General features: G+C 16.6%; 3 protein-coding genes across 3 annotated transcripts in view; 2 read left to right on the top strand and 1 right to left on the bottom strand.

The window, feature by feature from the left end:
• Nucleotides 1-415: 415 nt before the first annotated feature.
• On the top strand, nt 416-1,996 carry PGAL8A_00004900 (AP endonuclease (DNA-[apurinic or apyrimidinic site] lyase), putative; the record flags this gene model as incomplete). The annotated part of the gene is made up of 1 exon (XM_028671443.1): nt 416-1,996. The coding sequence occupies one exon, from the start codon at nt 416-418 to the stop codon at nt 1,994-1,996; it is 1,581 nt and encodes a 526-aa protein (XP_028528095.1).
• Nucleotides 1,997-3,274: 1,278 nt separating this feature from the next.
• Nucleotides 3,275-12,349, top strand: PGAL8A_00004800 (conserved Plasmodium protein, unknown function; the record flags this gene model as incomplete). The annotated part of the gene is made up of 1 exon (XM_028671442.1): nt 3,275-12,349. The coding sequence occupies one exon, from the start codon at nt 3,275-3,277 to the stop codon at nt 12,347-12,349; it is 9,075 nt and encodes a 3,024-aa protein (XP_028528094.1).
• A 465-nt stretch (nt 12,350-12,814) lies between these two features.
• Nucleotides 12,815-13,093, bottom strand: part of PGAL8A_00004700 (conserved Plasmodium protein, unknown function) — a gene marked incomplete at both ends in the record, with an annotated part of 1,607 nt that continues 1,328 nt past the window's right edge. The window contains one exon of the mRNA XM_028671441.1: nt 12,815-13,012. Within this exon, the coding sequence (XP_028528093.1) occupies nt 12,815-13,012 (198 nt within the window). The remainder of the gene's footprint in view (nt 13,013-13,093) is intronic.

Here is a 13,093-nt window from a genome sequence, read left to right as displayed (position 1 = left end):
ATACACCTAATTTATATTCTCTTCTTTAATGAGTTTATAAAAATAAGAAAATACGAATAGTTTATATTTTATTTTTATTAAATTATTATTTTTTTCAAATAATTTTTTAATTTTATTATTTATTAATATTATAAAATATTTATTTTAAAAAATTCCTTAAAGAAAAAGAAGTATAAAAAAAAATATTAGGTAAGAATAAGAAATATTTTATGAATATTATAAAGTCCAAGTATCATATTTTTTTTTATTTTTATACAAGTTGTATCTTTTTTTAAATTTGTTTTTTTTTTTTTTTTATTTTTATTATTATTAGTTTTTAAAATTCTAGAAAAACTATTTTTCAATCTTTTAATATATTATATCATTAAAAAGATATAAAAATATTCACAACATTATATAATAATGTATTTATTGAATGGTTTTATTTACTAAAAAAAATGATAATCCATTAATGAAAATTAATAATCTGAAATTAATTGTATTTTATAAAAAAATTGACTACATTTATAAAATTTATCAGAAACAATTTCTCTTAAATATTTCAAATAATTATAGTAAAAGTAAAATGTCTAACCAAAATACAGATAAGAAGAGATATAATTGTATTAATGAAAATGAGTCTTATGTAATTAAAAAAAAAACCAAGTTAATTCCAAAAATAAACAGAGAGAATTTAAATCAAAATAATATTAATCATTATTTTTCTTCAAAAATAAAAGAAACAGATCAAAATTTAAATGATGATATTAAAAGTAAGGGTTCACATATAGACACTATTAATAAAACTGACATAAGTTATACAAAAATCATAGAAAAAGAAAATTTTAAAGATATTCAAGATAAAAGAAAAGAACATTTAGATGTTACAGAAAATATTAGTAAAATAAATTTAATTGATACAAAAAATATAATTAAAACTTTCTCTGAAGAAAACAATTCAAAAGATTGTCATATAAATAAAGTACAAATTATAGTAACATGGAATATGAATAGTATAACAGTACGATATAAAAATAAAGAAAAATGGAAAGAATTTATGAATTTTTTTAATAAAATAAATGCTGATATTTTATGTTTTCAAGAAGTACGATTACCAGCATTAAATTTATCTGATTGCAAAAATAATAATGATAATGTTATGAGGGATAGAAGTAAAGTTAAAAACACAGATCAAAAAAGTCTTGTTGACTTTCAAATTATGGATACTATTTTGAAAAATGATTTTAAAAATTACAATGCTTATTTTAGTTTAGCAAATATAAAATATAGTGGACAGCTAGTATTAATAAAAAAAACAATCCAATTAAAATCAGTCCGATATAATTTATCTTTTAATTTAGATTCAAATATACATCATGATGAAGGAAGAGTAATTTTAGTCGAATTTTCAGATTTCTTTTTGTTATCAACATATACACCCAATAATGGATTTGATTATACAAAGTTTGAAAGAAGAAGATTATTTGATGAAGAATTAGAAAAATTTGTTGCTTCTTTAAAAAATAAAAAACCTTTAATATGGACTGGTGATTTAAATATTGCACCAGAAGATATCGATTTATCTCATCCTGCTGAGTTCCGAAGGATGAAAAAAAATGATGTACCAAAAGAATTTATTGGGCAACCAGGCTGTACTGATTTTGAAAGAAAAAATTTTAAAAAAATTTTGAGTTCAGGAGATTTAGTGGATTCTTATAGATACTTTCAAAATTTAAAAAGTAACAAAGAAGATAATAAAAATAAATTAAATATTAATGAAAATATATATACATGGAGATGCCCCTTTCGCATAGGTAAATTATGTAATAAAGCAATGAGAATAGATCACTTTATTGTGTCTAAAAATTTTCTTAAAAATATTGAAAAAGTTGAAATACATGGTTACAGTGTATTTCATAATAATTTTTACGGTTCTGATCATTGTCCTGTTATATTATATCTTAAAAATATTGATAAACATGATAATACTGATAATAAATTTATACAACAAAAATAATATATAAAAGTTATATAGGCTTATATTAATATTTTTAAAAAAATGTATAAATTTTGTTCTTTAAATTTCAATTACTTTATGAGAACATAATGTTAAGTTTTAATTTTTTATAAAAAAAAAAAAAAAAAAAAAAAAAAAAAAAAATACCTTCATATGAATAAATTCGTATACCCCACATATATATATTCACATGAATAATATTTATGTATATAAATGACAAATAATAAAAAAAAGTATAACTTCCTTTTTTTTAAATATAAAAATAATACAAATGAAACAATTTTATTATTAATGTTATGAAATGTTATAATGAGATAAATATGTTATTTATAAAAAGAAATACACAACATCATAAGGAGTTATACTATGTATATATTTTTTTTTTTTTACATTTTAAAATTTATGTTAAAACTTTACAATCCTTTTTCAAAAAAAAAAAAAATTACATATACTTTTAATTTTTAATTGTTTATGTTAATCTTTTAAGTTAAAAAATTATATATAATATTATAAAAAAATTTTAATTACCTTAAGAAAAACATTTAACCTTTTTATATTTTCTTCATAAAAAATCCTGTTAAAAAAAATATATACGGTTACCACAATAAAATAACACATGTATTTGTGTTAAATAATAGTTAAAACAATAAATCATTTAACTTATAAATTTCTATTTTTTATATTTGATAATTCTTCTTTCTAATAATTTTCTTTTATTTGTTTTTTTTTTTTTTTTTTTTTTTTTTTTTTTTTTTTTTTGGTTTATTTTAAATATATAAATTTTCCTTTTCTTTTTGGTATATAAATAATTTTTTTATACGTTTTTTAATAAATTTAAAAGCTCAAAATTATAAAATTTTCTATTTTTTTTTCTCATATTTCTCTCAACTTTAATAAGATTTTTATGTATTAAAATATATATACATATATATATATATTTAATATACATTTTTTTTTTTTTTTTTTTTTTATATTTATGTATATATAAATATTTCACTTATTTTATTAATTTATTTTGCTTAATATTTAACTTAATCATCTTTCATTTAATTTTTTATAATTTTAATTTAATTTTATTATTTTTTCTTACTTTTTTCTTTTTTTTTTTTTTTTTATGTTGTTTTTATATTTTTCGAAATTAAACATTTGTTTTTTTTTTTTTATTTTTTTAACCTTTTTTTTATAAAATTTTATGACAATATAAAAGTTACATTATTTTAATTTTTTATTAATACCTTCTTATTTTTATGATTAGCAATCGTATGTTAGCCATAAAAAATGGCAAAAAAAAGCGACGAAGCTAAAAGAATATTAAAAAAGAAAATAAATAATGATATAACTAATATTTTATTATTGTTTGAAAAAGTACAAGAATGGGCAGATTTAAGTAATATATTACAAAAACTTTATTTAACCATAGAAAAATATGAAGTATTTGTTGATTTTTCTTCGAAATTTTTGTTATTTAGAAGATTATCTCAATGCTTAAATCCACTTTTACCTTCAGGAGTACATTCAAAAGCATTAATAATATATTCAACCATTTTTAAAAAAGTAGAAAAAAATTTTCTCATAAATAATATTCACATATTGTGTTCAGGAATATTTGAATTTATGCTACATTGCACCATTAACTTAAAAACTATTTATTTTAAAAATATCAAAAGTATTTTAAATTTAAAAGAAAATGTATATATTTTTGCTTATGCCTTATTACTATCATTATTTAATGTAGTAGATAGTGACAACAATATATTACTATATATATATTCTATAAATAATTATATTGGAGAAAAAATATTTTTTAATAATTTATGGTTATTATTATTAAGGCATAATGAAATAAGAACAAATATTTTAAATTTTTTACAAACATCATTTAGCCCACAAATATCTCTACTATCAAAAGAAAGGATAAAAATGCTTTTACCTTGTAAAGATTATCTTGTATTATCATCACTTATTTTTTGTTTAAATGATAAAAACATTTTAAATCAAAGATTAACTTTAAGTTTGCTAATTAATAATTTTCCCTTATCTCAAATAAGTAATAAAAATAAAAAAAAAATAAGTTATAAAAAGAAAAACAACGACTGTAATGTTCAAAAGATAAATTTCTCAAACAGCATTAATGATGTAATTATCGATACTAATCAAGATCAAAATTATTTTAAGAAAGATAAATTACCAAATGAACAAATGAATAATGAATATGCTCAAAAAAACATAGAAAAAGATGAAATTAATGAAGATAATGAAAATTTTAATGATGAAAAGAATGTAAATAGTAATCAAAATTTATATAATGATTCTGAATATAGCATAAATAATGATTTAACAGATTATAGACAAAAAATGAATATATTGAATGAAAAAAAATTGGAAACTTTAGATAATAGAGAAAGAAATCATATTTACGAGGAGGATAAAAATAAATACAAAAATTTTAATTTGGTAGAAAAATATGATAATAGTGAAAAATACAAAACAATTACAAAGTTAGATGATATAGAAAAATATGATATTAATGAAAATATAGAGGATAATAATAATATTATTATGCTTACTAATGACAAAATAAATAATAAAAATGAAGATTATATAACTACTGATGAAAAAGTATTATCCAATGATTTGAGAGATTCAAAAAAAGAAGAATATAATTTAAAGTGTGATTTTAATAACAATACAGAAAATGTATTATTAATAAATGATATGATGAATAGTGAAGAAAATGACCCATCAAAAATTGTTTTATTTAGTGATATTAGTAAAAAAATAATAACAAGAAATGTTATTTTTTTATTACAGAAATCAGATATAGGTCTAAATAGAAGAATATTTAAATATTTATATCTATATGAAAATAATGATGAAAAGAATTTTAAAGAGAGTATTAACTATGAAAATTACAAAACATTTTATGAAACATTAATAGATATTCTGAATAATAAATTCAATGATAATTATTGTAATATTTCTGATGTTTTATATATTTTATTTAAAAATAAAGACTATATTGAAGTTAATAAGTATTTAATGGAAAAAGTTTTTTTATATTTGCTTAATTTTTGTTACAAATATAGAAATGATAAAGCAATATTATACTTTTTAAAAAATATGTTAAGTTTGAATTTAATAAGCTATGAAAATATCGTAAATATATTTTTACATACATTTTACTTTTTAAAAGTAGATGATTCCTTATTTAATCATAATATAAATATATATATTAAAAAATTTATGAATTTATTAAATATAATGACTTTTTTTGTAGAATTTGTAAAACATATAAATAAATATGTATATATATATTATATATTTTTATTTAATATTGCTACTTTGAAATTAATAAATTACTTAAATCATAAGATAATAATTATTATCAAAAAATATAATCATGTAAAAGATTTAAATAAAAAATATTTTATATATTCCAATGATATAGTTTCTGGTAGACATAGTTCCTTGTTTTATTTTTATTTTTTTGTTACAAATTATAACAATTATTATATGCATAAATGTTTTGTTTTATTTATAAAAGAGCCAATATTTCAAAGATATTTAAACAGAAAAAGTAACATTAAGCATGGAAATGATTTGAATAAGCAGTTTATATCATTCAGTAAATATGAATTAAATAGTAAGGAAAAAGCGAAAAATAAAATGAATGAAATCAAAAAAATTCAAATAAATAATAAAATTTTAGAAGAAAATATATTAGATAGTGAAAAAGAAGAAAGGTTAAGAAATATGGGAATTGTAGATCCTATAGTAAAAAATAAGAGAGCGAAAGAATATGAAATTAAGGAAAATAGTAAAATTAATGCAGTTGATAACATAATATTCAATGAATACTCTTCTTTTGATAGAAATAATTTGATCCATAATAATTTTAGTAAGAATTTACAAGTAGAAAATAACGAATTATTATTACATATATTATTGAAATATAAATGTATATTAAAGAAAAATTTGATTGATTCAATTATTAAAAATAATGAATTATATTTTTTTACAAATAATTATGAATATATTATTTATTTATTTTACAATTATCATTTGTTAATTGAAAAAGAGAACGTAAACAAAAGTTCGTTTTTTTTTCTAAGAAATATTTTAAAAAATTGCACAAGTGAAGATAAAAACAAATTTTATTTTTGGTGTTTTTTATTTATTCAAATAATAAGAATAAATTTCAATAATTCATTAGCTCATAATTATAAAATTAAAGAAGATTTACTAGATTTTAATTATGAACAGCCATCTGTGAATATTAATTGTAATAATGATATAAATGAAAAAGAAAATATTATTGAAGATAAGAGTGAAAATAAAAATATGAATGAAAATATTCAAATGAAGTATTCAGGAGAAACAACTAATAATATATTTAATTTTGAAGAAGAGCTTTTATTTAATAAATTTTTTGTTGAAAATATTTTATCATATTCGAATAAAATTGTAAAAAATATATTTAATTATATTAAAATATTAAAAAAGAATAAGAAATTTATTCATTTATTTTTTGACATAAATTATTTATATATTTTTTGTGATAATACATTTTGTTTAAAATTTTTGAAGAAGAGTTTAAAATGTAAAGATATTAATGAATTAACTATAAATATAAAAGTAATACTAGAGTTTATTATAAATAATAAAACGGATGAATATCATATAATTCACTCAAATTTTTATAATTTATCTCATGATATTTTTAAGCTATATAATAGAAATACTTTAATTAATTACTATCTATTAAAATATCTAAAAACAAACAAATATAATCTATCATATATATTTGATAATATAATCATCAGTATGTTTGATTTAATAAATCAGATAGAAATTTTATTTAATAGTGACACTGAATATAAAGATAACATAAATAATAATAGAAATAGTAATAATAATAATAAATGTTACAATACTATTAGTAGTAATATTGAAAATATTAATGTGGATAATAAAAATAATAATTTTAATAAAGATAAAAAAAATTCTCATAACTATGAAAAATATTTAAGGAAATTAAAATGTAAATTTGATTACATAAATTTTTTCTTTTTAAATATTGAGAATTTTATGCTTTGGTTATACAAACACAAAATTAGTAAAAGAATATATGATTTAAGAGATAAAATAAATTTATCAAATTATGAAAAAAACATAGCTATAATTATTTGTTATATATGTACAGAAGGGAATATAAATTCTTTTTTTTTTAGAAATTACTTAGATGTATTTTTTATTTTGTTTTTAAAAATTATGTATTTAAATGAAAATATTAGCGAACTTAATAACAATTCTAATAAAATAATACAAAAAGAAAAAAACTCGTTGAAGCAAAATGCGTTATTAGAATTTAAAAGAGATATAATCAACTTACTAAATCACATTTTTAATTTAAATAATAATAAAAATTATAAGTTTATGAAATTTTTGAACATTTATTATAGACAAACTATTCATCATTTACTATTTTTATACTATTATTTTACTGTAAAAAAATATTATATATTACAATTACAACTAATAAATTTTATTAGATACATACTACCTCTGTATGAAAAAAAAAACATAGATAACAAATATTGTGCTAATGAGAATATTGAAAAAGAAAGTAATTTTAAAATAGCAAAATATAATAATTATGAAGAATTTCTTTCTATTAGTAAAAATAATTTTGAATTGAGAAATAAAAAAAACCAAAATATAAAAAATGATGTTTTTATTTTTAGTATTTTAAGAAAATCAATGACAATTATATTTAATATAAATGAACAAGTTATATATAAGGAAGTTTTAAAAACTATTCTTTATTTGATTGAAAATATTATTGAAGAAAAAGAAGTGAAAAATTATTATTTAACAGTTTTTTTTTTAGATTTGTTATATATAATAAAAATAGAGGATCAAAAAAAAAAAAAAAACTTATTTTTTATAATGAAGTTTTGTCACTTTTTATTAGAAATATTTAAACTAATATATAAAGATGAAATAAAAAATGAAAGCAAATTTGAAAATAAAAATGATTATTATAATATATCTATTGATGATATAGAAAATAGTATAAGTGAAAATAAAATTTCTACAGCAAGTTTTTGCAGTATATTTTCAATAAAAACTGACGATAAATTTATAAATATGCAGCATAAAAATATATCAAATTTATTTTCAATTATTTTTAATTTGTATGCATATCTAAAAAAAAGAATAACATTATATTGTAAAAATAATAATAACTATAATAATGATAATAATACTTATAATAATAACAACAAAGGTTATAATAAAAATGAAAATAAAAATAATTTTAGTAATAGTTATAACAGTAATAATAATAATAATAATAATGATAACAAAATTAATAATAATAATAATGTAAGTAACTACTACAATAATAATAATAATGAAATTAATAATAATATCATTAATGATGATAGTAATAACAATTACAATGATGATAATGATAATAATAACATGAATAATGATAATAACTCAAATAATAATAATAACATCAAGGATGATAATAACAACAGTATTAATAATGATATTAAAGAAATAAATAATAATAACTATAATGATAATAGCAACAGTATTAATAATAATAGTCAAGATGTAAGTAGTAATAACTATAATGATAATAACAATGAAATAAATAACTCTAATGAAAATAATAATATTACTATTTATAGTAATAATAATGATAAAAAAAATTATGATTATAATAACAGTGAAAATAGTGAAAACAGTAATAATAATAATGATATTATTAATAATAATTTTGATAATAACAATAGTAATAATACTATTTATAATAAAGATGATACTAATGATATTTGCATTAATAATGATAGTAACAATAGTTATAATAGCTATATATATGACAATAATGATACTAATAGTAATAATATAACGAAAGACTCTAAAGAAGATAATATTTTAAAAAGTACTCATAGTATAAGTAATAATAAGAATGGCTATTCTGATTTAAATAATGATATAGATAATTCAATTAATAAATTAAACTTTAATTCAAATATTGAAAAAAATGATATATTAAAAGATACCCATTATAATGTCAATAATGATAAAAACAATTTAATGAAGTCTATTGAGACTAATTTTATACTTTCACATAAATGTGAAAATTCTATTATAAGTAATTATAAAAATAAAATGAATGAATATAATATAAAAAATGAAAATTTAAATAAAAATAAAAAAATAAATTTGATGAAAATATGTTTAGAAAATGTAATTTCTATAAATAAACTTTTGTATTTTATTACTAGAAATGATTTTTTATTCATTGATAATTTATATTGTATATTTAAAGAATATGTTCAGAATAAAAATGAATACAATCGAGAAGAAGTAACAGAAGAATCTTTTTATGAACAAAAGAAAAAATTATATAAAAAAATGAAAAAAAAAAAAGTTAAAGAAGAAGAAAAAATAGAAGTAGAAAGCTTTATGGATCATAATGAAAATGTTATAGGAGATAAAAAAGTAAAAAAAGAAAAGGTTAGGGAATATTTTAAAAAAGAAAAAAAATTATTGAAAAAATTGAATTTTATTAGCAAATTTAGTAAAAACTCAATTAAAAAAAGTATGGTTGTAATGAATTATTCTGATGAATCTATGGAAAAAAAAAAACTGTCCTTTTCATTAACGTTATTTAAGGAATTTAAAGATGATATATTGATAAAAATATTGGATGATTTATTAAATTATTATGAGAAAAATAAGTCAAAAATAAACATAAATGAATTTATGTATTTTTTATTTAATATATATTTAAATATATGCACATTAACAAAAAAAATCATAAATTATTTTATTGATTTCATATTTTCCTTCATTAAAAAAATAACTCAAACATCTCATAATATTATGTGTAGTTTATGGTTTTTATATATTTTATTTATAATAGAAAAAAACCATATATATGTTTTTAACGATAAATTACAGAAAAAAATAATATTAGAACAAATATATATTCTAATACAAATATCTTTATATAGTTTTTATTCAAAAAATGTCAAAAATAATTATAATATTCAGACACCTTTACCAAAATTTGTACAGCCTTTTAGTATTTATTATATAATTCAAAATTGTTATATAAATAATAATTATTTTAAGAAAAAGATGAATGTAAGATATTTTTATATAAAAAATTTAAAATTAATTGAAAAATATTTTAACATAAATGATTATTCTGAAATAGCAGCAATTAATTCTTTATCCTTTTTACTAATGTGTTTCTATCATTCTATAAATAATAGTACAAAAAGTTATATATGTGAATCATCAATAAATATATTTTATGAAAATTTTAGTAAATATATTTCATTAATATATAATAATAGTGTTCAAAATATATTTTATAGATATTTATTTTTATTAATTATGAATTTATTAATTGATTACAATTATAACTGCAAACATTATATAAAAAAAATTACGTTTGATTTATATTCCTATATAACAAATATTGATATAAGATGTATAAAAGCATTATCAAATATTTTTAAGAAATTAAATGAAACTAATATTGATGAACTATTATTAGTACCATCTACTAGTATCTTTTCATTGAAATTTAATATAATAAATTCAAGAATTAATTATATAAATAAATTATCATTAATTATATTGGCGGGAAGTAGGAATTTTTATTTATGCCATTTACCGAAAATAGCTGAAAATATTTCAGAATATTTAAAATTTTGTTCAGATCTGAAATTATATAGAGAAATATTAATTTTAATATGTGTAATAATTATAAAGAATGATGAAAGTGAAATTTACATAATAATTCCTACCTTTATATCTTTGATATTGCAAATTTATCATGTAGAAAGGATTAAATATAAAATTGCTTTTGAAAATTTTAAAAATTATGATAAAGATGAAGATAATTATATATATGGTTTTAATTCTTATAATAATAAGGATGTTCTTTCCTTATTAAAAACATTATTAATTATAATAAATATTTTAATTAAAAGAAATGTTAATTTTCTAAATTTTTACTCATGGATATTTTTTAAAGATATATATATTAAGAAAAATTCTTTTTTTTTGCATAATAATATGAATAATTCTTTAAATAACCAAGTTAGTCATTATTTAAATTCTACTAGTAATATAGATATATTTAGTCCAAGTGATATGGAAACTAGTAGTGTTGCATCTATTAATGAAAATTCTTTGAGATTACAAGAAGACATTTTTAAAAACGAAAAAAATGTTAATGAAGAATGTCATAAAAGGAAAGATGATTTACAACATAAGAGTGTTAATAAAAATGAGAAAATTTTTAATGCAAATAGTATACAGAGTAATAGTAGTGAAGAAAAAACAAAAAAAAATGATGAAACTTTTCAAGATAATAAAGAAATAATAGATGAAAATTTTAATGAAAACGAATCGAACGATATAATCAATATTTTTCTTAATGCTAATCAAGAAGACGATTTTCAAAAAAATCATAATTCATCATATAACTTAAAAAAAAGTATACATAATAAAACAAAACCAGAAGAAACAAAATTTATTGCGTTTCTAGATATAATAGAAAAGTTATATTCATCATTAAGTTGTAAAAAAAATAAAACATGTAGTGAATCTAAAAATGAAAAAAATTCAAATGTAAATAATAATTTTGAAGAAAAAAGTGAAAATTCGATAGAAATTTTTGAAGAAAAAAAAAAAACACAGAATTTTTATAATGATGAAAGTAGTAATTTAAAGAAAAATACGTATTACATTGATAATTATTTGAATGAGCATATTTTAAGTACAAAAAACAATTTATCAGGATATTCTTCTTTTGAAAATAATTTAAGTAGCTCATCTGTGAATTCTATTAAAAGTAATTTTTCTTATGGATTCTCAAAAGACTTAAACGAAATGTCATATGATACATCAGATAATAGTTATATTAGTAATAGTAGCTCTAATAATATGAGTAATTTAAATGACTTTATTTCTACCAATGAAAATGAGGAATCCATATCATCAGACGAAATTTATAATAAAACGAATGATAAATGGAATTACGTTAATTGCCTAATGAATTATGATATAAATGAACTATATAAGAAAAAAAAAAAAAAAAAAAAAAAAAATTTTATTTATTCCTGTAATAATGTAGCATTATCATTAGTATATTTATCAAGGAAAATAAAATTAAATTTTTATAAATATTCCATGAAAAAACCTAAAGATGAAACCCTTATTTTACTAAAGGAGTTAAATTCTATTGAAAATGATATCAATGATATATTTTTAGAAGTAGATTTACATGAAATTTATTCAGATTTCTTAATTAGATAATAAACAAAAAAAAAAAATTATCATACGTTTTTTATGTACATTTATAATGTTTTTTTTTTTTTTATCTGAAGTATTAAAAAAAAAAAAAAAAAAAAAAAAATACAATAAATACATGAAAGAATTAAAAGATCAATATTATTTATATATTTTTTTTTTTTTATCTTGTTGAAGTAACTTTTTTAGTTTATATATATATATATGAAAAAAATAAAAAAAAAAATAAAATTATATATTATTTTAAGACAGAATATATATATATATTTTTTTTTTTTTTTAAATCTTTTGTTTTATATTATTTGTAAATTTTTTTATAATTATATAATTTGTAAATATTACATTACGAATTATTTGTTTTTCTTTTTTTGTTTTTAGCTATAAATTTTTTCTGATTAATATATATATATATATATATTATTTTTATTAATTATTTTTTTCTCATTCATAAACAAACATTTGCATAATTTTTCATTTATGTTTAAAAAAAATCGGAACTGATGCATCCGTCCCACCAACTTTGTGTTTATAAGAATCATAAACTTTTTTCAAATATTTTCTTTTAATATTTTTAAAATTATAAGTGTAATTATTATGATCAGCAAATTCATTTGTTTGTTCAATGTGTGGTGTTATAACTGGAATTCCACTTCTAAAATAAAAGTGACCTATAGAAACAAATTAAAAAAATAAAAATATTTATATTTGAAGATAAAAAAAAAAAAAAAAAAAAAAATATAATAAAATAAC

Source organism: Plasmodium gallinaceum (genome assembly GCF_900005855.1).
Source record: "Plasmodium gallinaceum strain 8A genome assembly, contig: PGAL8A_v1_10, whole genome shotgun sequence".
In the NCBI taxonomy this organism is placed as follows: Eukaryota; Apicomplexa; class Aconoidasida; order Haemosporida; family Plasmodiidae; genus Plasmodium; species Plasmodium gallinaceum.
This window is presented reverse-complemented; position numbering and strand designations above follow the sequence as displayed.